The sequence below is a fragment of the Sapajus apella genome, unplaced genomic scaffold, assembly GCF_009761245.1.
Source record: "Sapajus apella isolate SASKATOON/1434 unplaced genomic scaffold, GSC_monkey_1.0 scaffold29, whole genome shotgun sequence".
Classification (NCBI taxonomy): domain Eukaryota; kingdom Metazoa; phylum Chordata; class Mammalia; order Primates; family Cebidae; genus Sapajus; species Sapajus apella.
The window spans coordinates 10,809,786-10,833,874 of NW_022436969.1; the positions used below are offsets into that span (position 1 = coordinate 10,809,786).

At 40.2% G+C, this 24,089-nt stretch overlaps 1 protein-coding gene and 1 long non-coding RNA gene across 3 annotated transcripts in view; one reads left to right on the forward strand and one right to left on the reverse strand.

Moving 5' to 3' along the window:
• Nucleotides 1–334: 334 nt before the first annotated feature.
• On the reverse strand, nucleotides 335–16,417 carry LOC116561469. The gene is made up of 3 exons (XR_004273444.1): nucleotides 16,326–16,417; nucleotides 1,704–1,719; nucleotides 335–345 (listed from the first exon to the last, which is right to left on the reverse strand). It is a non-coding gene; the product is annotated as an uncharacterized LOC116561469 (long non-coding RNA).
• The window catches only part of USP14 (ubiquitin specific peptidase 14), a 58,289-nt gene continuing 36,262 nt past the window's right edge, over nucleotides 2,063–24,089 (forward strand). Inside the window, exons 1-3 of one of the 2 annotated variants that reach the window (XM_032293246.1) lie at nucleotides 2,063–2,397; nucleotides 9,021–9,166; nucleotides 13,997–14,029. In XM_032293246.1, the coding sequence (XP_032149137.1) occupies nucleotides 2,382–2,397; nucleotides 9,021–9,166; nucleotides 13,997–14,029 (195 nt within the window). In that variant the 5' untranslated portion in view covers nucleotides 2,063–2,381. The remainder of the gene's footprint in view (nucleotides 2,398–9,020; nucleotides 9,167–13,996; nucleotides 14,030–24,089) is intronic. The other variant, XM_032293245.1, reaches the window with a different exon arrangement.

Here is a 24,089-nt window from a genome sequence, read left to right on the forward strand (position 1 = left end):
TCCCAGGTTCAAGCCATCCTCTCATCTCAGCTTCCCAAGTAGCTGGGACTGCATGCGTGCACCACCATGTCTGGTTAATTTTTAAATTTATTTTGTAGAGATGGGGGGGTCTCACTTCATTGCCCAGGCTGGTCTTGAACTCCTGAGCTCAAGCGATCTACCTGCCTCGGCCTCTCAAATTGCTGAGTTGATATGCGTAAGCCACAGCACCCAGCCAATCTATGCAATATATTTTTAAATATATATTTTATAGAAGTATATTACTGAACATTAAAAAAATAGAAAATAAAGCTATCCATAGCCTGCTATTCTAACATAGTCTGCAAAAATCCCTTTGAAGTTTTACTATGTAATATAAAATAAGTATCATTTATTGCATACCATGTGCAATGCCCTGTGCTAAGAATCTTCTATACATAATCTTATTTAGTCCTCATAACAATCCTGTGATGTAGATACTGTACCATTATCTCCATTTTTACATGCACAACTTGAAGATATTGCTAGTTTAGTTCCGGATCACTGCAATATTGCTAATATTGTAATAAAGTGAGTCACACAAAGTTTTTGGTTTCCCAGTGCATATAAAAGTTATATTTCTACTATACTGTAGTCTATTAAGTGTTAAGGCTGGGTGCAGTGGCTCATGCCTGTAATCCCAGTACTTTGGGAGGCCTAGGTGGGCAGATTGCTTGAGATGAGGAGTTCAAGACCAGCCTGAGCAACATCGCGAAATTCCATCTCTACAAAACATACAAAAAAAAAAATTAGCTGTGTATAGTGGTGCACACCTGTAGTCCCAGCTACTCAGGAGGTTGAGGTGAGAGGATAGCTCGAGCTGGGAAGCTGAGGCTGCAGTGAGCCGTAATTGCACCACTGGACTCCAGCCTGGGTGACAGAGTGAGATCCTGTCTCAAAACAAACAATCAAACCTTACTGCTAAAAAATGCTAAGGATCATCTGAGCTGTCAGTGACTTGCCATCTTTTTGCTGGTGGAGAGTCTTGCCTTAATGTTGATGGGTGCTGACTGATCAGAGTAATGGATGGTAAAATTTGGGGTAGCTGTGGCAATTTCTTAAAATAAGACAACAATGAAATCTGCCACATCGATAGACTCTTCTTTTTATGAAAGTTTTCCCTGTGACATGCAGTGCTGTTTAGCATTTTACTCACAGAAGAACTTTCAAATTTGAATTTCTTTCAAAATGAGTCAATCCCGTCAAACCTTGCTGCTGCTTTACCAACAGTTCCATAGCTTATGGAATATTCTAAATCCTTTGTTGTCATTTAACAGTATTCACAGCATCTTCACCAGGAGTAGTTTCCATCTCAAGAAACCGCTTTCTTTGCTTATCCATAAGAACTAACTCCTTGCCTGTTAAAGCTTTGTCATGAGATTGCAGCAATTCAGTCACATCTGCAAGCTCCACTTCTCATTCTAGTTCTCTTGCTATTTCCACCACATCTGCAGTTGTGTCCTCAACTCAAGCCTTGAACCTCTGTGGGAAAAGACTTGTTGCCAGAGCAGTCAGAATACACAAAACATTGGAGTTCGCCGTTTTACATGGGTGTGGTTAGTGGCACCCCAAAACAATTACAATAGTAACATCAAAGATCCCTAATCATAGATAACTGGAACAGATGTAATAGGAATAAAAAAGTTCAAAATATTGCGAGAACTACCAAAATGTGACACAGAGACATGAAGTGAGCACATGCTGTTAGAAAAACAGAACTGATAGACTTGCTACATCATACAGCTAGCTAATAACAGCTGGTATTGAAAACACCTGACTTTACAACCACTAATTTTATTTATTTTCTTTTGAGGCAGGGTCTCGCTCTGTTGCCAGGCTGGAGTGCAGTGACACGATCACAGCTCACTGCAGCCTCGACCTCCTAGGCTCAAGCGATTCTCCCGCCTCAGCTTCTGACAGCAAGTGGGATACCAAGTTCCCACATCATCTGTCGCAGGGCTGGGCCGCGCCAAGACCACGTGGCCAGTGGGCGCAAGCGGCTGACTGCCAGTGCGCAGGCGCGCACCTGCTGCGTTGGCTAGGGCCCCGCGCCCCTCCCTCCCTGGTTCCCTTCTGCCTTATCACCGCCTTACCCCTCCTCCATCCTCTCGCCACTTCCAGGCCCCGCCCTGGCTCTCACACCCAGTCTCCTCCGTGCAGTCGCCCGGGAGCTCTACGGGTGTACTGCGTGTTGCTGCGTCATCGCCAGTGGCCGGTTTGAATGAGACTCTCGTCGCACCGAAGCCGCCGCCACCACCGCGCCTCCGCCTCGGCCGCCGCCACAGCTGCTTCTGGTCCTAGTCCCTTAGCCGCCTGTGCCAGGCTCAGCCCTCCTGCGCCACCGCCTCCTGCCGCTTCCAGCCATGCCGCTCTACTCCGGTGAGCCCCCTCCTGGCCTCGCAGGCCGCACACCGGCCCCGCGCTAGGCCTCCGCGTAGGCCTGGCCTGCAGGGGCGGGCACCGGGGACTGGCCGATAGGGGCCGGGGTGGGGTGTGCGAGGCCGGCGGCGCGGAGACGACCCTGGCACCATCCCCTCTCCCGGCTGGGTCGTTTCCCCCTTTCCCGTGCGTGACAGGGGAGCGCCGTTCTCCTGAGCCACCGGTGGGTGGGGGGAGTAGAGATGGGGAAGCCTTTCAAAGTCGTGACTCTGCAGAATAGTTTCTGATGCTGCCCTGGTGTGCGGTGAACGTGAGGGTGTGTCCTGGGGCGCTGCGCACCAGGCTGGAGGTGCAGGACGATTCCTTTGAACTTCTCAGTGGTTGTCGTGGAAGGGAGCGGGAAAGAAGGGGAGGGATGGAGGGACCCGGGATGGAAGGTGAGGCTTCATCCTTTCGGGGGTTGCCAAGCGGCGTTCGCTACCCTTCGTCGCCCTTCACCCTCCTCTTGCTCCTTGCCTTTGTTCGACCGCCCCTTTGGTACCAGTTTTAGTTTTGTCCCGAGGCAGATTGTAAACCTTTTTGCTTCATTTTCATTTCATCAGACGTTGTATTGGATTTCTGTATCTGAAACATGGTGTGAGCTTTCAGAAGTAGGTGAATACACATATCCCCGGGGTGTCATTTCTTGATGGGCGTTTGACAAGGGGTTGTGTTGTTTGCTTGCTTACAGTCCAAGGTACTGGCCAGGGATCACTTTTACTTAGAGAATGGAACTTGCTGCTTCATAGTCTTATTCAAGATGGCACCTAAAATATGTGTGGTGGCTCCAATTGGCTATAGATGTGTGATTCATTGATCATCCTTCTGTCAGTTTCTTTATTGAAGATTCAGCATTTTCTATTTTTATTTTATTTTTTAAATGAGGGAAGAAAATAACTAACAAGCAGCCAACCAATATTTCATTTAAACCTGTAAATAGGTGTGATGTGGTACTGATAAGAGTGTATATTTTGTGTATTTAAAGTGGAGAGTTCTATAAATGTTAATTAAGTTTACTTGTTTCGGATCTGAGTTCAAGTCCTGGATATCGATGTTAACTTTCTGTCTCATTGATCTAATATTGTTGTTGAAGTCCCCCACTATTATTGCGTGGGAGTCTAAGTCTCTTTATAAGTCTTATATATCTGGGTATTCCTGTATTGAGTGCGTATATATTTAGGATCTTTAGCTCTTCTTGTTACATTGATCCTTTTATCATTGTAATATCCTTCTTTGCTTCTTTTGATCTTTGTTGCTTTAAAGTCTGTTTTATCAGCAAAAATCGCAACTCCTGCTTTCTATTTATTTATTTATTTTTGCTCTTCATTTGGTTGGTAAATTTTTCTCCATCCCTTTGTTTTGAGTCTTTGTGTATCCTTGCATGTGAGATGGGTCTGGATGTAGCATACCAATGGATCTTGGCTTTTTTTGCCTGTCTGTGTCTTTGGATTGGGGGATTTAGTCGGTTTAAATTTAGAATTAATAATAATATATGTGAGTTTGATATTGCCATTTAATGTTAGCTGGCTGTTTTGCCCATTAGTTGATGCAAGTTCTTAATTATGTTGATGTTCTTTATTTTTTGGTATTTTTTAGGAAGGCTGATACTGGTTGTTCCTTTCTATTTGTAGTGGTTCTTTCAGAAGCTCTTGTAAAGCAGGCCTGGTGGTGATGAAATCTCTGAGTGCTTGCTTGTTCACAAAAGATTTTATTTTTCCTTCGCTTAATAAGCTTAGTTTGGCCGGATGTAAAATTCTGGGTTGAAAGTTCTTTTCTTTAAGGATGTTGAATATTGGCCCCCACTCACTTCTGGCTTGTAGGGTTTCTGCTGAGAGATCTGCTGTGAGTCTGATAGGCTTCCCTTTATGGATAACCTGACCTTTCTGTCTGGCTGCCCTCAGTATTTTCTCTTTCATTTCAACCCTGGTGAATCTGGCGATTATATGCCTTGAGGTTGGTCTTCTTGAGGAATATCTTTGTGGTGTTCTCTGTATTACCCGGAGTTGAATATTGTCCTGACTTGCTAGGTTGGGAAAGTTTTCCTGAATAATATCCTGAAGCGTATTTTCCAGCTTGGATTGATTCTCTTCGTCACATTCAGGTACACCTATCAAACGTAGATTAGGTCTTTTCACATAGTCCCATATTTCTTGGAGACTTTGCTTGTACCTTTTTATCCTTTTTTCTCTAATCTTGTCTTCTCGTGTTATTTCATTAAGTTGGTTTTTGACCTCTGATATCTTTTCTTCTGCTTGATCAATTCGGCTGTTAAAACTTGTGCATACTTCGCGAAGTTCTCCGGTTGTGTTTTTCAGCTCCATTAATTCACTCATATTCCTCTCTAAATTGTGTATTATTGTTAACATTTCGTCAAATCTTTTTTCAAAGTTCTTAGTTTCTTTGCATTGGGTTAGAACAAGTTCTTTTAATTCCCAGAAGTTTCTTATCATCCACGTTTTAAAGCCTGCTTCTGTTAATGGAACACAGTCTTTCTCCATCAGGCCTTGTTCCGTTGCTGATGAGGAACTGTGATCCCCTGTAGAGGGAGGGGCGTTCTGATTTTGGGTATTCTCAGCCTTTTTAGGCCGGTTTCTTCCCTTCGTTATAGATTTATCCATCTGTGGTCTTTATAATTACTGTCTTTATAGTTGGGTTTCTGAATGGACGTCCAACTTGTTGATTCCCAGTGCTAAAATCTGAGCAACCCACTGTGCTGGCCAAAACAGCGGCATTATGATTGAGGGTGCTTTTCTGACTCTGCACCAAGAACCGCTGCACCAAGGCAACGGCAAAACCGCCTCGTCGGCCACAAGAGTCGCGGTGGCGACCCGTGGGGCTCCTCCGATGGGAATCTCCTGGTGTGTGAGCAACAAAAATTGATCTGAAAGTGTGGCATCCTCTCGTTCTCTGCGCTTTCAGTGGGAGCTACAATCCCGAGCTGCTAGTGATCAGCCATCTTGGATCTCTCGATTCAGCATTTTCAAAGCATGATACGAATCAAGAGTAATGTTTGATCTCAAGGTGGATGTTGATGGTCTAGAATCTTGAATCGAATTCTTAATAATTGTCCAACACCTTTCTAAAGTCATAACAGTAGAATGGCTCTTGAAATACTTTAATACTTAAACACACCAGTAGGTTCACAAACATACAACAAAACCCCTCTGTTTCCTCAAAAAATGCCAGCACTGACCAAAGTTTCTTTTTTAAAATTTGAGCTTTGTCTTAAATATTTAATCAGATCTTTTCCTCATCACCCCCCAAATGAGGGAATGCAAGTAGGTTTCTAAGGTCCCTTCCTTTGGCCTGTCCATATTGAGAATCTGTATTTTGAGGGTCAGCAAAAAACTCGATATTAAAATGAAGAGAACATTTTAAGTATTATTTCATAAGATTTAGTAGAAAATTAAGTATCTGGGCCTGGCGCGGTGGCTCATGCATGTAATCCCAGCACTTTGGGAGGCCGAATCGCGTGGATCACTTGAGGTCAGGAGTTCAAGACCAGTCTGGCCAACATGGTGAAACTCCGTCTTTATTAAAAATGTAAAAATTAGCTAGGCGATGTGGTGGACACCTGTAATCCCAGCTACTTGGGAGGCTGAGGCAGGAGAATTGCTTGAACCAAGGAGGTGGAGGTTGCAGTGAGCCGAGATTGTGCTATTGCACTTCCCAAAAAAAAAAAAAAAAAAAGAAAAAAGAAAATTAAGTATCTAGATTATTAAATGGCCATGGGTAAGTGCTATTAAAAATTAAAGCCCGGACCCAAGGTGTATGCCTTTAATCCCATCTACTCAGGAAGCTGAATTGGGAGGATCACTTGAGCCTAGGAGTTAGAGGATGCAGTGATCTGTGATGGTGCTACTGCACTCCAGCCTGGATAACAGAGCAAGACCCCTGTCTCTAAAAATAAACACACATCTACTGTGCCTCATACAGAGTTAAAGTTTTGTACAAACTGCTTCATTTTAATCTTCAACATGATTCTGTGATACTGGTAGAATTCCTCTTTTAAGCATAAGTAAAAAGCTTTAACTTGCTCATAGTGATAGCTAAATAAATTTCAGGTAGGTTCTCTCCTTCTAGTACTGTTTTAGTTTAATCTGTATCATCTTCAGCTTGTACTATTGTAATATGCTTTTAGTTTATTTCATTGATTGCAGTGTGCCCTCTTCAAGCCCGTTTTCTCTGCGGCTACAAGAGTGATCTAATAATATTCAAACCAGACTAAAGTGTTTTTTATGACAGTCTTTCAGGAATTACACATTGCCTATAACATAAAGTCTTTATGTATTTTTTTTTTTTTTTTTTTGAGATGGAGATTCACTCTTGTTGCCCAGGCTGGAGTGCAGTGGTGAGATCTTGGCTCACTGCAACCTCCACCCTCTGGTTTCAAGCAATTCTTTTGCCTCAGCCTCCTGAGTAGCTGGAATTACAGGTGCCTGCCACCATACCGAGCTAATTTTTGTATATTTAGTAGAGACGGGGTTTTACCATGTTGGCCAGGTTGGTCTCAAACCCCTGACTTCAAGTGATCCACCCACCTCAGCATCCCAAAGTGCTAGGATTACAGGCATGAGCCACTGCACTCAGCCTCTTTATGTATGTTTTAGGATGACATGTGTCTTCTATAACTTGATCCTTAGCCAGCTTCCAATTTCATCTACTGCTACTTTCCCTTCACTTGGTAGTTAATTACTTACATCTTAGAACACACCATGCTGCTTTATGCTATGGAATATTTTTCTTCTTTTCTGGGGATGCTTCTGTTCTCTCCTAGTCTCTACCACCTAATCTTTTCTTTAAGATTCAGAGTTGATGGTGATAACTCAAAAGTTAACACTTCCTTCAGGAAATCTTTCCTCATTTATGAAGCATTCCACTGTGTTGCTGTAGCCTTTATAATACTTACATTGTTAATTACTATAGCCTTCCCCCCTCCCTTCCTTATTAAGCGATGTTTATGGAGAGTCTTCCCAATGCTTGGTACTGGCCTTGTCATTACAGCTAGTGCTCGACGTACGACCACGATTGGTTCCGACAGACCAGTCGTAACATGATTTGGTCGTAAGTTGAGTAGGCTATATGCACGCGGAGTTGGTAGTGCTGCCGGAAGCTGGTCCGCACTGTTGTACACCCAGCTGGGCAACGTTTGCGCTGCCAGACGCGGAACAGTCGTGGCTAGCGATTGTGGTCGTAAAGTCGAATGGTTGTAAGTTGCACAGGTCGTAAGTCGATCAATACCTGTAAATGAATGCTCAACATATTCATTGAACTGGTGATAGAATTGGGATTTGGCGTCAGGGTCAGGTTTCAAATTCTTATTTAAGGAGTTGAAAAGCAGTTAACAGTTATGAGGTTCTTATTTTTGAAAGGTATAAAGTTTTCAGTGGAAACAATATATGTCTTTGGGTTTAAAACTATTTTATGAGGCTGATTGAAATTTTTATTGTGGTGAAATAGAAGTATAAAATTTACCATTTTAATGATTTTTACATGTACAGTTCTGTAGCATTAAGTATATTTGCACTGTTGCACAACCGTCACCTTCATCCACATCCTCTGGCAAACACCATTCTCGTTTTGTGTCTATGAAGTTGACCACTTTAGGTGTCTCATAGCTGGAATCATCCATGTTGTAGCATGTGTAAGAGTTTCTTTCCTTTTTAATGGTGAATAATATTCCATTGTATTCATATACCGTATTTTCTTTGTCCATTAATCTGTTGATGAACACTTGAATTGCTCCCACTTTTTCAGCTATTGTGAATAATGCTGCTATAAACATGGGTGTACAAATATCTGTTTGAGTCCTTGCTTTCAGATCTTCTGTTTATACCCAGAAGTGAAATTGCTGGATCATATGGTAATGCTGTGTTTACCACCAGCAGTGTACAAATGTTCCAATTTCTCCACATCTTTGCTAAGACTTGTTATTTTCTGTTAAATTTAAAGAGTCATAGCCATTCTAATGGCTGTGAGGTGGGATTTCTATGTTTTTAAATGATTTACATATGTCTTTGGATTTTTTTCTTAATATTTGAGCACCTACTGTTCAGAAATGACACTTTTCAATTCTCCCACATTTCTTATGATTCAGAATCTGTATTCTTTAAGTGGTTTTAGAGGTGCCTTATTCTCACAGGAACTTTTTATCTTAAGCTGTCCTTTTTTCTTAAACCATTCTCTTTTCCAATGCTGTGTGCTGATGTGAATGACTCTTCAATTAAACAAATTGTGGAGGCTGTGAAACTTATTTTGGGAAATATTTCAATATGATCATTATATTGTTGAAGTAGGATTCTGAAGACTTGGAAGTTTATTAACTAATTTTCTGACATTAGCAAATTAGTCTACTTCTCTTAAGTCTCAGTTTCTTTAATTATCAAATGAGAAGTTAGGTTTGATCCAGTGAAATTTTATTCAGGACCTGCTACCTGCATGCCACTCTTGATCAGGCAGGTGTTATGGACTTAGAAAGATGAATGACACACTTTGACTCTCAGTAACTGCCTAATGGTGATCTTCTAAAGGTCTGTAAATCTTGTCTTATTTTTTAATTAAAAAACTTGTGATTTTGTTTGCAGTTACTGTAAAATGGGGAAAGGAGAAATTTGAAGGTGTAGAATTGAATACCGATGAACCCCCAGTGGTGTTCAAGGCTCAACTGTTTGCATTGACTGGAGTCCAGCCTGCCAGACAGAAAGTTATGGTGAAAGGAGGAACGCTAAAGGTAAAATGTCCAAATTTTCATCATATTACTATTATTATATAATTTGTGAAAAATAACACTGGAAAATGTGTTTAGTTTTAATGTAGCATTTGAAGTGTTTTTTAAAATATGATTAGAGTATGTCATCTGTGGGATTAAAACTGTCTTATGCATGTTAGTGTAAGGGAGGAGCATTGTTGCTGTTTCACAACACTATATGGCATTATAAAAGCATCGTTTTTTTTTTGGGACGGAATTTCACTCTTGTTACCCAGGCTGGAGTGCAATGGTGCGATCTTGGCTCACCGCAACCTCTGCCTCCTGGGTTCAAGCAATTCTCCTGCCTCAGCCTCCTGAGTAGCTGGGACTACAGGCATGCGCCACCATGCCCAGCTAATTTTTTGTAGTTTTAGTAGAGACAGGGTTTCACCATGTTGACCAGGATGGTCTCGATCTCTTGACCTCGCGATCCACCCGCCTCGGCCTCCCAAAGTGCTGGGATTACAGGCGTGAGCCACCACGCCAGGCAAAAGCATCGTTTTAAAAATCTTTTTGCTTTTATTTATTTTTAACTTTTAGGTTCCGAGGTACATCGGCAGGTTTGTTATATAGGTAAACTCATGTCACAGGGTTTTGATGTACAGATTTCATCACCCAGGTACTAAGCATAGTGCCCAATAGGTAGTTTTTTTTTTTTAGATCCCCTTCCTCCTCCCATTCTCTACCCTCAAGTAAGCTCCAGTGTCTGTTCCCCTGTATGTGTCTATGTGTTCTAATTTTTTTTTTTTGAGACAGAGTCTTGCTCTGTCGCCCAGGCTGGAGTGCAGTGGCGCAATCTCGGCTGGCTGCAACCTCTGCCTCCTCGGTTCAAGTGATTCTCCTGTCTGCTTCAGCCTCCTGAGCAGCTGGGATTACAGGTGTTTGTCACCACACCTGGCTAATTTTTGTATTTGTAGTAGAGATGGGGTTTCACCATGTTGGTCAGGCTTGTCTGGAACTCTTGACCTCAAGTGATCCACCTGCCTGGGTCTCCCAAAGTGGTGGGATTATAGACGTGAGCCACTGTGCCAGGGCTATGTGTTCTCATTATTTAGCTCTTACTTACAAATGAGAACATGAAGTTTTCTTTTTTGTTCCTGTGTTAGTTTACTAAGAAACTAGCAATTAATGGCCTCCAGCTCCATCCAACATTACTTTGTTCTACAAGCAACATTTAAATTTTATTTTAAAATGTATTGTATTGCCAGATACCTCTGCAGGTCAGGAGAGTGGAACACTTTGCAGTTATCTGTATTGTGTGAATTTTTGTTCCGATGAGGATGTGTTAAAAGTATTAGTTTTATTTTGTTTAGACTAAAATGAAATTAATACTTAGTAATTTTCTCTAATGAGGATGGAAAATTTTATCTCAGTTTAAAAATATGGAACAATAGATAGAAGTTTGTTTTTCTTTAAAAAGCTATTACAGCGTATAATTTTGTACATGCATTTGAATGTTGAAATGCAGAGCACTTCAGCATCTTTACCAAAGCCCTGGTTCTGGAAAACTGTTCTTTTTTTTGGCCTTTATTGCATTCTACCCATTAATGAAGAGCCCTTTTTTCTTTCTTTTTTTTTTTTTTTTTTTTCTTTGAGACAGAGTCTCATTCTGTCGCCCAGACTGGAGTACAGTGGTGTGATCTCCGCTCACTGAAACCTCTGCCTCCTGGGTTCAAGAAATTCTCTGCCTCAGCCTCCTGAGTCACTGGGATTACAGGCGCCCGCCACCATGCCTGGCTAACTTCTGTATTTCTAGTAGAGATGGGGTTTCACCATGTTGGGCAGCCTGGTCTTGAACTCCTGACCTTGTGATCCACCCACCTCAGCCTCTGAAAGTGCTGGGATTACAGGTGTGAACCACCATACTCGGCCTCTTTTTTTTTTTTATTAGATGGAACCTTGATCTGTTGCCCACGCTGAAGTGCAGTGGTGCTGTCTTGGCTCACTGCAACGTCTGCCTCCTGGGTTCAAGTGATTCTCATGACTCAGCCTCCTGAGTAGCTGAGATTACGGGTGCCCACCATCATGCCCTGCTAAGTTTTATATTTTTAGTAGAGCTGGGGTTTCACCATGTTAGCCAGTCTGGTATTGAACTCCTGACCTCAAGTGATCTGCCCACCTCGGCCTCCCAAAGTTACTGGGAGTACAGGTGTGAGCCACCGTGCCTGGCCCCCTTTTTTCTTAATGGTAATTTTTATCTAACTCCTACCTGGAGAAGGGGAGGAAAAAATTTTTGTTTAAAAAGAAAGGAAACTGGCTGGGCCTGGTGGCTCACACCTGTAATCCCAGCACTTTGGGAGGCTGAGGTGGGTGGATCATGAGGTCAAGAGATCGAGACCATCCTGGCCAACATGGTGAAATACCATCTCTACTAGAAATAGAAAAATTACCTGGGCATAGTGGTGCACACCTATAGTTCCAGCTACTTGGGAGGCTGAGGCAGGAGAATCGCTTGAACCCAGGAGGTGGAGGTTGCAGTGACCCGAGATCTCACCAGTGCACTCCAGCCTGGCAAAAGAGTGGGACTCCAAAGAGAGGAAACTTAATTTTTTTCTTTGTTTCCTTTGGAGTAATCACAGTGACCACAGTTAAGAATCCAACCTTTTCAGCATCACTGATGAAGGACTGCAGAAAAGACAGGACAATATCTATTATTATTTTTAAGATTGAGTCTTCCTCTGTTGCCCAGGGGCTGGAGTGCAGGAGCGTGGATTTTGGCTCACTACAACCTCCACCTCCCGGGCTCCAGGGATTTTTCTGCCTCAGTTTCCTGAGTAGCTGGGATTACAGGTGTCTGCCACAGTGCCTGGCTGATTTTTGTATTTTTAGTAGAGACTGGGTTTCACCGTGTTGTCACTGGTCTGGAACTCCTGACCTCAAGTGATCTGCCCTGCCTTGGGCCTCCCAAAGTGTTGGAATTATAGGCGCGAGCCACCACAGCTGGTCTCTACTGTTGTTTTTTAATAATAAAAGTATAGTTAAAAAAAAAAAAAAAACTTTCTAGATAAAATGCTAAAGAGCGATAGTTAACTGTAGAGATAAAGACTGACTACGCCTCGTGGGCAATAAAACACATGTTGGAGAAAAAACTTTGTTTACCCCTCAATATACAGTATGAACCTTTGGCCTTTAGTGAACTTCATAGCCTAATTGGTGCTTTGAACACTGTACTAGTTGTATGCTGTTGAAAATGATAGAAAAATGCATATTAAATGAAACTGTTAACTGCTAATGGTTACCATTTATTGAGTACTTATTCTGTGTCTGGCTTTTCTTATATTTTCTTTAATTCTCAACTGTATGTTACCCATATTTTATAAATGAGGAAATTTTATAAATGAGTTTTAAAGAGGTTTAAGTAACATGCTACTTAAAAGAGCGTGTGATTTATAAGTCATGCAGATCTGTGTTCAGTTACCAGATTTGTGTGACCTTGGGTAAGTGATCTTAGGGGGCATTTATAGTTATCATTCCTTATGTTTAGCAGTCATAGCCCTTCCATTGAGAAGGGCTTTTAGGAAGTTATTGTTCCATTTTAAAGCAGAGTGTCCAAGGAGATAATTAGTGGCACCAATCATGGGGAGACAAGCTTATTGAGTACCTGATACCTTCTATAAAAGAGGGTAATATGGAATTGACTTTATCTTATGAGGGAAAGGCCTAGCTGCAGTAAGTTAAAATACCTCTGGACTAATCATGCATGAAAAAAAAATCTTGATTTTTATTCAGCATATTGAAGAGAAAGTATTTAATTGCTTTATAGATGTGAAATTTACCACTTGAGAAACATTTGTGGATATGCAAATTTATTAAGATTTAATTTGCCATTAGCCAGGTGTGGTGGCACATGCTTGTAATCCTAGCTATTCTGGAGGCTGAGGCCGGAGAATTGCTTGAACCCGGGAGTCGAAGGTTGCAGTAAGCCAAGATTGCACCACTGCACTCCAGCACTCCAGCCTGGGAGACAGAGCAAGACTCTGTCTAAAAAAAAAAAAAAAAAAATTATTTGCCTTGGGTAGTCTGGTTTACTCTCTTGGTATGATTTTTAATAGCATTTGCATTCTTACCAGTCTCCTGGTTTTGATGATAAATTATATCATTACCTTAATTACATTAACTCTTCATTCTTGCCATAAAAGCTAGTTATTAGCTCTGCTGGTTCCAAACATCCAAAAAACAGGATCTATCATTTGTTATTAGTCAAGTGTTTTTCAGTACTTGTTAAAAGTATTTATTTTTATAGCTAGGTGTTTTTTAGTATTTGATGCTAAAAAGGTTACTGCCTTTTATATTGTGTTAACTTATGCAGTTGAAGCCAATTACTTGAAACCCTGGCATTAGGACCTCTTCTGTTTAAAAACAATTTTTTTCCCCTTTTTTTGAGATGGAGCCTTGCTCTGTCACCCCAGCTGGAGTACAGTGGTGCGATCTCGGCTCTCTGCAACCTCCGCCCCCTGGATTCAACTGATTCTCTTGCCTCAGCCTCCCAAGTAGCTGGGATTACAAGTGTGTACCACCACACTCAGCTAATTTTTGTATTTTTAGTAGAGCAGGGTTTCTCCATATTGGTCAGGCTGGTTTCAAACTCCTGACCTCAGGTGATCTGCTGCCTTGGCCTCCCAAAGTGCTGGGATTATAGGTGTGAGCCACTGTGCTGGCCAGAAATTTTTTTATATTGTGATAATTTTTAATAAAATCTGTGTGCAGGGTATATTTTATTCTGTTTTGAAGTAGCTTAAAATTAATTGATTATTAGATTATGTTCAGCTTGTACAGCAGTAGTTAAATGTCTTTTGTTTGTCTTTGAAACAGGATGATGACTGGGGAAACATCAAAATAAAAAATGTAAGTATTTTCTTATGAATGTTTATTATAATGCAGTAACCTTGTTTTGATGCCAAAATAAATTCCAGATGACTTTTTTTCATATGTATATCCATTTTTCCAGCATTATATACTTGCCTTTTCTCATTGACTTGTATTAGACTTTTACTTGAAAATCAGTTGTAGGTTTGTTTTGGGTTTTTGTTTCATTGATCTAGTTGATTAAAGTTACACTAGTACCGAATGTTTTTGATTACTAAAGCTTTATAATAAAAGTTTTGAAAAAAAATGAGCTGGGTATTGTGGTGCACACCTGTAATCCCAGCTACTCAGGAGACTGAGACAGAAGTATCACTTGAACCTGGTAGGCGGAGGTTGCAGTGAGCCAAGATTGTGCCACTGCACTCCAGCCTGGCAACAGAGGGAGACTCTGTCTCAAAAAAAAAAAAAAAAAAAAAAAAAGTCTTGAAATGAGATAGTATACGTTCTCTAACTTTCTCCTCTTTGAGATTTTGTTTGAGATTACATTGAATCTGTAGTTCAATTTAGGGAAAATAAACATCTTAGCAACATTGAGTATTTGAATATGATGTACTTCCTTATTTATTTAGGTCTTTATTTTCTCTTAGCAGAGTTGTAGTTTTTCAATATAGAGATTTTGCATGAGTATTTTTTTTTTTTTTTTGAGACAGGGTTTTACTCTCACGTAGGCTAGAGCACAGTGGCATGGTCATGGCTCACTGCAGTCTCAAACTTCTAGGATCAAGCAGGGCTTCCATCTCAGCTTTCTGAGTAGCTGGGACCACAGGTGTATGTTACCATGCCCAGTTAATTATATTTATTTTTTGTAGAGATGTCACTATTTTGCCTAGACTGGTCTTGAACTCTTGGGCTCAAGTGATCCTCCTGCTTTGGCCTCCCAAAATGCTGGAATTACAGGTGTGAGTCACCTTGCCCAGCCCTTGCATGATTTTTCTTTAATTACTGGAACTTAACATTTGTTTGCCACTTAAAATGATGTTAAAAAATTTGTTTCCAGTGTTCATGGCTAGAATGTAAAAATACAATTGATTTTTCTAGGTTTATTTTCATTCTGTGTTCTTACAAGCAATTCACTTACTAATTCCAGTTGTGTTTTTGGCAGATTCCGTTGGGTTTTCTATGTACATAAACATTTTATTTGCAAATAATGACAATTTTACCTCTCCCTTTTCCGTATTGATGACTTTCAGTTTTCTTACACTTTATTGAAGTATAATTGGTAAACAAATGACTTTTAATTTATTTCTTCTTTTTTTTTTATTTTGAGACAGAGTCTTGCTCTGGCACCCAGGCTGGAGTGCAGTGGTGTGATCTCAGCTCACTGCACCATCGGCCTCCTGGATTCATGGCAATTCACCTTCCTCAGCCTCCTGAGTAGCTGGTACTACAGGTTCCTGCCACTACATCCAGCTAAGTTGTGTATTTTTAGTAGAGATAGGGTTTCGCCATGTTGGCCAGGCTGGTCTTGAACTCCTGACCTCAAGTGGTCTGCCCGCCTCAATCTCCCAAAGTGCTGGGATTACCGGTGTGTGAGCCACTGTGCTACTTTTTGATAGCGCTTCTAATACAGTGTTAATAGAAAGTGTTAAGAGTGGACATCTTGGCCAGATGTGGTGGCTCATGCCTGTAATCCAGTGTGGGAAGCTGAGGCGGGTGGATCACTTGAGGTCAGGAGTTTGAGCCCAGCCTGGCCAACATGGCAAAACCTCGTCTCTACTAAAAATACAAAAATTAGCTGAGCCTCATGGCATGCGCCTGTAGTCCCAGCTTCTTGGGAGGCTGAGGTAGGAGAATTGCTTGACCCTGGGTGGTGGAGGTTGCAGTGAGCCGAGATCACTCCACTGTACTCCAGCCAGGGCAACATTTTAATTACTATCATGTGAAGTATGTTGATCTTTGATGTTACTTTTCTAATTGTTTTGGGATGTCATGAATCACACCTGTAAGACAGCAAACTTAATTGGTAAATGTGTGTTCTTGACTGCTTTACCCACCTGCAGTTCCCTCCTCCCTTTCCTTGGGCCTCCCTGTTCCCTGAGACTAGATAGTATTGAAATTATGCGAGTTACTAACCCTGTAGTGGCCTCTAAGTGTTCAAGAGGAAGGAGTTGCATGTCTCTTACTTTCAACAGAAAGCTTAAGCTTAGTGAGGAAGGCCTGTTTAAAGCTGAGATAGGCCAAAAGCTAGGCATTTGGCATGAGTTAACCAAGTTGTGAATACAAAGATGCAGTTTTCAAAGGAAATTTAAAAGCTAAAGTTCTTGAAGTGTTACACAAATTGATAAAGCAAAACAGCCTTATTGCTGATAGGAAGAAAGTTTAAGTGGCCTTAAGTCAAAGCCTAACCCAGAGCAAAACCCTAATTCTCTTTAATTTTGTGAAGGCTGAGAGAGATAAGGAAGCTACATTTTCTCCATCAAACTAACACAGGAACAGAAAACCAAACACCACATGTTGTCACTTATAAGTGTGAGCTGAACAATGTGAACACATGGACACAGGGAGGAGAACAACACACACTGGGGCCTGTTGGGTGGTGAAATGTCGGGAGAGCACAAGGTTTAAAGAAAGAAGCAATCTCTGTAACATAAAAGTGCAAGGTAGGGCCGGGCGCGGTGGCTCAAGCCTGTAATCCCAGCACTTTGGGAGGCCGAGGCGGGTGGATCACGAGGTCAAGAGATCGAGACCATCCTGGTCAACATGGTGAAACCCCGTCTCTACTAAAACTACAAAAAATTAGCTAGGCATGGTGGCGCATGCCTGTAATCCCAGCTACTCAGGAGGCTGAGGCAGGAGAATTGCCTGAACCCAGGAGGCGGAGGTTGCGGTGAGCCGAGATCGCGCCATTGCACTCCAGCCTGGGTAACGAGTGAAACTCCGTCCCAAAAAAAAAAAAAAAATGCAAGGTAAAGCAGCAAGTACTCCTGGAGAAGCTAAGTTATCCAGAAGATCTAGCCAAGATTGTTGGTAAAAGTGGCCTACACTATACAACAGATTTTCAGTGTGGATGAAACAGTGTGATATTGGAAAAAGATGCTGTCTAGGCCTTTCATAGCTAGAGAGAAGAAGTCAGTGCCTGGGTTTAAAGGACAGGCTGACTCTCTTATTAGAGGCTAATGCAGGTGAAGCCTGCATTAAGGCTTTAAGTTGAAGCCAATGCTCATTTACCATTCCAAAAACTGTGGACCTCTTAAGAATGATGCTAAGTCGGGCCGGGTGTGGTGGCTCACGCCTGTAATCCAAGCACTTTGGAGGCCAAGGTGGGCAGATCACGTGAGGTTGGGAGTTCAAGACCAGCCTGATGAACATGGTGAAGCCTGGTCTTATTTTAAAAAAAAAAAAAAAAGAATGATGCTAAGTCTACTCTGCTGCCTGTGCTGTGTATATGGAATAAGAAAGCCTGGATGACAGTAGATCTGTTTATAGCATGGAGTACTGAGTATTTCAAGGCACTGCTCAGAAAGATTCCTTTCAAAATATTACTGCTCATTGACAATGCACCTGGTCACTCGAGCTTTGAGGGAGATAAATGAGGTGAATGTTGTTTTTGTCTCTGCTAACACAACACCTATTCTGCAGCCCATGGATCAGGGAATAATTTCTACTTTCACATCTTATTTAAAAGATACATTTTGTAAGGCTAAATTTTCCCTATAAAGTTGTTTCTCTGTGAATCTGGGCAAAATAAATTAAAAACCTTCAGGAAAGGATTCAGCATTCTTGATGCCATTAGGAACATTCATGGGAGGAAGTTAAAATGTCATTGTTACCAGGAGTTTGAAAGAAGTTGATTCTAACCCTCATGGATGACTTTGAGGAGTTCAAGACTTGAGTTGAGGATACAACTGCACATATGGTGGAAATAGGAAGTAAACTAGAATTAGAAGTTATCAGGCGTGGTGGCTCACTCCTGTAATCCCAGTACTTTGGGAGTCTGAGATGGGAGGAGAGCTTCAGGCTGGGAGTTCGAGACCAGCCTGGGCAACACAGTGAGACACTCCTTACGAAAAATAAAATTAGTTGGGAATGATGGTGGGTAGCTGTGGTCCTAGCTACTCTGGAGACTGAGGCAGTAGGCTCACTTAAAGCTTAGGAGTTTGAGGTGACAATAAGCTATGATTTTGCCACTACACTCCAATCTGAGTGACAGAGCGAGACCCTGTATCTAAAAAACAAAAAAAGATAAAAAAAAAAAAAAAAAAAGCAGCTTGGAATTGTGACTGAATTGCCACAATCTCATGATAAAACTTGAACAGGTGAGGAGTTAACTTATGGATGTGCAAAGAAAGTAATTTCTTGAACTAGACTCTACTCGTGGTGAAGAAGCTGTGAATGTTGTTGAAATGACAACAAAGGATTAAAAATACTACATAGGCTTAGTTGATAAAGTGGCAGCAGGCTTTGAGAGGATTGACTCCAGTTTTGAAAGAAGTTCCACCGTGGATAAAATGCTGTTAGAAAGCACAAGTTACAGAGAACTCTTTCATGAACGGAAGTCAGTTGATGTGGCAGATTTCATTGTTGTCTCATTTTAAGTAATTGCACAGCCTTCAGGAACCAGTGCCATGATTAGTCAGTAGCCATCAACTTGGAAACAAGACTCTCCGCCCTGCAAGAAGATGGTGATTCGCTGAAAGCCCAAATGATTGTTAGCTTTTTTAAAAAAACAACAAATTATTCTAAAATTAAGGATGTGCATTCCTTTTATAATGCTGTTGCATATTTCACAGACTGGTATAAACATAATGTTTGCATGCACTGGGGAAAAATTTTTGTGTGACTTGCTTTATTGTGGTATTTGCTTTCTCATGCTCTGGAACCTAAACTGCAACATCTTCAAGGTATCCTGTATTTTCATCTATGTAATACTGTTTTGTTGGATAGAAGTTAATTTTATTGAAGTCTAATTTATCACGTTTTTTAGTGATTTGTACTATAAGAAATCTTCGTCTGTGCCAAGTTTATAAGATATATATTTTTTTCTGTTTTCTTTTAAAGCTTAATAAGTTTTAACTTTACATTTAGATATATTGTCTGTTTTGAGTGAATTCTTGTGTTTGCTGTTAAGCAACGGTTAAGGTTTATATTTTTCACATGAGTATTTAGTTTAGTGAGCAACATTTGTTGAAAAGACTATCCTTTTCGAGTCTTCCTCAATGCCTCTGTTGAAAATCAGTGGACCGTACACATATGGGTTTATTTCTGGATTCCGTTTTCTTCCATTGATTTTTATATATACCTTTACACCAATACCCATTCCCTGCTGTTTTGATTCTTCAAGTTTTGAATTCAGGTTATCTAATTCTTCCAGTTGTTTTCTTTTTCTTTCTTTTTTTCTTTTTTTTTTTTTTATTTGAGATGGAATCTCGCTCTGTTGCCCGGCTGGAATACAGTGGCGTGATCTCGCCTTATTGCAACCTCTGACTCCCTGGTTCAAGCTATTTTCCTGCCTCAGCCTCCTGAGTAGCTGGGATTGTAGGCGCCTGCCACCACACCTGACTTTTTTTTTTGTATTTTTGGTAGAGACAGGATTTTACCATGTTGGCCGGGATGGTCTCGATCACCTGACCTTGTGATCCGCCTGCCTTGGCCTCCCAAAGTGCTGGGATTATAGGCGTGAGCTGCCACACCTGGCATGTTTTTCTTTTTTAAAGTTGTGTTGGTTATTCTGGGATCTTTGTACATCTATTGCATATTTTTAGATTCAGCTTGTAATTTTCTCCATAAGAGCCTGCTGGGATTTTGATTGGAATTGCATTTAATCTGTATGTCAGTCTGGGACAATTCAATATTGAGTCTTCTAATCCACAAACATGGTAATAGATCTTAACATTTCTCACAACAATGTCCGGTGTTGGAACTTAACATATTTTTTTCCACATATTGTTAAGTATTTCATGATTTTTTTTTTTTTTTTTTTTTGAGACAGAGTCTTGCTTTGTCACCCAGACTGGAGTGCAGTGGCATGGTTTTGGCTCACTGCAGACTCCACCTCCCAGGTTCAAGCGATTTTCCTGCCTCAGCCTCCTGAGTACCTGGGATTACAGTCACCTGCCACCATGCCTGACTAATTTTTCAATTTTTAGTAGAGACGGGGTTTCACCATGTTGGCCAGGCTGGTCTTGAACTCCTCAAGTGATATGCCTGCTTCAGCCTCCCAAAGTACTGGGATTACAGGCATAAGCTACCACACCTGGCTTATTTATGGTTTTTAATGTTACCATAAGTGGTACTTTTCCCTTTCTTTCCTTTTTCTTTCCTTTCTTTCTTCCTTTCCTTTTTCCTTTCCTTTCCTTTCCTTTTTCCTTCCCTTTCCCTTTCCTGATGAGGTCTTGCTTTGTCACTCGGGCTGGAGTGCAGTGGCACAATCATAGCTCACTGCTGCCTTGAATTCTTGGGCTCAAAGGGTCCTCCCACCTCAGCCTCCTGAATAGTTGAGACTACAGGCATGCGCCATTATGCCTGGCTAATTTTTTGTTTTTGTTTTTGAGGCAGAGTCTTCCTCTGTTGCCCAGACTGAAGTGCAGTGGTGTGATCATGGCTCACGGTAGCGTCTGCCTCCCAGGTTCAAGCAATTCTTGTGCCTCAGCCTCCCGAGTATCTGGCACTACAGGAATGTACCACCACGCCGGGCTAATTTTTGTGTCTTCAGTAGAGATGGGATTTTGCCATGTTGGCCAGGCTGGTCTTGAATTCCTGGCCTCAAGCAGTCCTCCTGCCTTAGTCTCCCAAAGTGCTTGGATTATAGGGGTGAGCCGCCACACCCAGCTGTGGTATTTTTGAAATGTCATTTTCCAGTTGGCTGCTAGTGTATATAGAAATAAAGTTAATGTATCTTGTGACTTTGTTTATTTTACATGTTAATTTCTTAGGAAATTGTAGGTATATATGTCATCTGTAAGTAAGGACAGTTTTATTTCTTCCTTTTCAATCTCTGTGCATTTTGTTTCTCTTTTTTCTTTATTGCAGTGCTTAAGACTTTATACGCTGCCAGGTGCAATGGCTCATGCCTGTAATCCCAGCACTTTGGGAGGCCGAGGCGGCTGGATCACCTGAGGTCAGGAGTTCGAGACTATCCTGACCAACATGGTGAAACCCGTCTCTACTAAAAATAGAAAAAATAAGCCAGGCGTGGTGGCAGGCGCCTGTAATCCCAGCTACTCGAGAGATTGAGGCAGGAGAATCACTTGAACCTGGGAGGCGGAGGTTGTGGTGACCCAAGATTGAGCCATTGCACTCTAGCCTGGGCAGCAAGAGTGAGACTCCATCTCAGAAAAAAAAAAAAAAAAAAAGACTTTAAACACAATGCTGAGTAGAAGTGGTTGATGGTGGACATTATTGCCTTTTTTCTGACCTTAGGGGAAAAACCTCTAGTCATGGCTAGAGGTAGTTTATAGCTGTTCATCATCAGATTTAGGATTTCCATTTCTAGTTTGCTGAGAGATTTTGTAATGAATGGAAGTTGAATTTTGTCATTTTGTTAAATGCCTTTTATATATCATTTTTTTAAATCTCGTTTAATCCATTAATGTAAACTACACTGACTTTTGAGTATTAAACAGCACTTATATTCTTGGGATAAACAATACTTGGACATTATATATTGCTAGATTCTATTTGCTTGTCTTTTGTTAAGGTTTTTTGTGTCTCTTTTCATAAGAGATAATGGTTTGTAGTTTTCTTGTATTCTTTTTTGTCTAGTTTTGCTATCAGTGTAATGTTGGTCATATAAAAGGAGTTAGGAAGCATCCCCTTTTTTCTGAGTTTGTATTACTATTTTTTCTTTCTTTTTTTCTTTTTTATTTCTGCTCCCACTCCACCAGGATATTTTTTCTTTAAATGTTGCCTAAAATTCTCTGGTGAAGACTAATTCACTAGACTTCATCTGGGTTTGGAGTTTTCTTTCTAGGAAGACTTTAAGAATTTAATATCTTTAATAAAGGTAGGACTAAATATATTTTCTTTCATATCAGTTTGGTAATTAGTATTTTTTAAAGAATTGATTCATTTAAGTTGTTGAATGGATTGTCATATTCTACTGTTATTATCCTTTAATTCTAGAATGTGTAGTGCTATTTTTTTTTCTCCTCTAGTATTGGCAAGTTATGATTTGTCTGTTTTCTTTATCATCCAGCCAGAGGTTTATCAGCTTCTTTGATTGTTTCCCCCTCCCAAAAACACCTTTAGCCTGTTCATTTATTACTTTGTTAATTTTTTCTCTTTATTTCTTCCTACTTTGGTTTCAATTTTTAAAAAGTTTTCAAGATTTTTATGTAATCATATTTTGTTGAATGAAATGCTGAAATCCAGGCAAATGGTGGTAACTTTTTTTGTTTGTTTTAGAGATGGGGTCTTGCTTTGTTGCTCAGGCTGCCCTTGCGCTCTTGGCTCAAGCAGTCCTCCCACCTTGGACTACAGGTGTGCACCACCACACATGGCTTGGTTTTAATTTTTACTTTCTTTAGCTTCTTAAGGTAGAAGCTTACGTAGGTCATTAATTTTAAGCCTTTTTGTTTGTTTGTTTTTATCTCTTTTGCTCATTTTTGTATTATGTATTTACTAATTCTTAATGATTTACTTTTTTGAGTGCTTAGTATATATGGTGTAATTTTGTCTCTATTGTTTTCAGATGTTTTATAGACACTTTTAAGATTTGTGTAGCTAGCTATATCAGTCTTTTTAATATGTCACTTTCAGAAAATCTTTCAGCAATACATGAGTTTGTTGATTCACTTGCATTCTTTTATAAGTATTAGTTTTTTTACATTTAAATCTTTACTCTTTAATTCATTATGGTTGTGGTGTGGTATGAAGTGGGGAGCCGATAGTGTGTTTTTCTAAATTATTATACGGTTTTTCTCAATATTTTTCATTATATAATCCCTTTTCCTAATAATTTTTAAGGGCATTGTTTTAATCTCTGTTATTTTTCAGGAATTTCTTAGTTATTATCATGGATATAAATGTGCTGCATGAGTGAATCATTTTGCAAGGTTTTTAAAGGAATTTCATTAAACTTAATGTATAATTGCATCTTTATAGTAATTTTTCAAGTTCATACACTTGTTATGTCCTTCAGTTTATTTAGGTGCTTTTTTTATATCTTTAATTAAAGCTTTACTCTTGTCTCATTAAAGTATTACATTTTTCTTGTTATATTTATTCTTAGATATATGTTGGCATTTCTTCTATTGTGTTTTCTAACTGGTTATTGCCAGTATATTTTTTAAATAATTGGCTCCTAAGACAATTGTCTTTGGAAAGAGTCTTGGCCTGGTACCTGCTTATACCTACAATCCCAGCACTTTGGGAGGCTGAGATGGGAAGATGACTTGAGGCTTCAGTGAGCTATAATTGTGCCACTGTACTCCTGCCTGGGTGACAGAGTGAATCCCTGTCTGTTAAAAAAAAAAAAAATCTGTAGTGATGGCTTAGTATTGCTTTACAGGTTTCCAATGATCTTATAAAATGTCTATGTAGAAATAAAAGGTGATAGAATAAAGGTCATTAGATTTAATTATCAGTATTCTTAACTGAATTTGTTGGTCTTACTAATTTCCTAATTTTGATCATCTGGATATTTTTAGTCTTCTGGCTATCATTTTTCCCTCCCTGGTTTTTGTTTGTTTGTTTTTAAACCACTTCTGGTCCTACCTTTTTCTTTGTCTCATGTGTTCATACCTTCCAATTAAGATATTGAGTAAGAGAGTAATATGTTGTTCATATTTTAAGATTATAAGCTTTATAATGACAGTGTCTTCCTTTTCCTTCTACTGTATAGAGTGTTTACACATGTATTAAATAAAAGTATTTACTTAGGTTAATGTGTAGAATTACAAAATTGGATATTTTGAACAAATTTGTGTGTTTGGTTTGATGTTTTTCAGTAATGGTGAATTTAAAATATTTGTATTCAAATGTAAATAATCATTACAGTTACACAATAGACATTCACAAAAAGAATTTTATGAGTGCTTTTTCTTTGTTTGTTTTGTTGTTTGAGACAGGGTCTCACTCTGTCGCCCAGGCTGGAATGCAA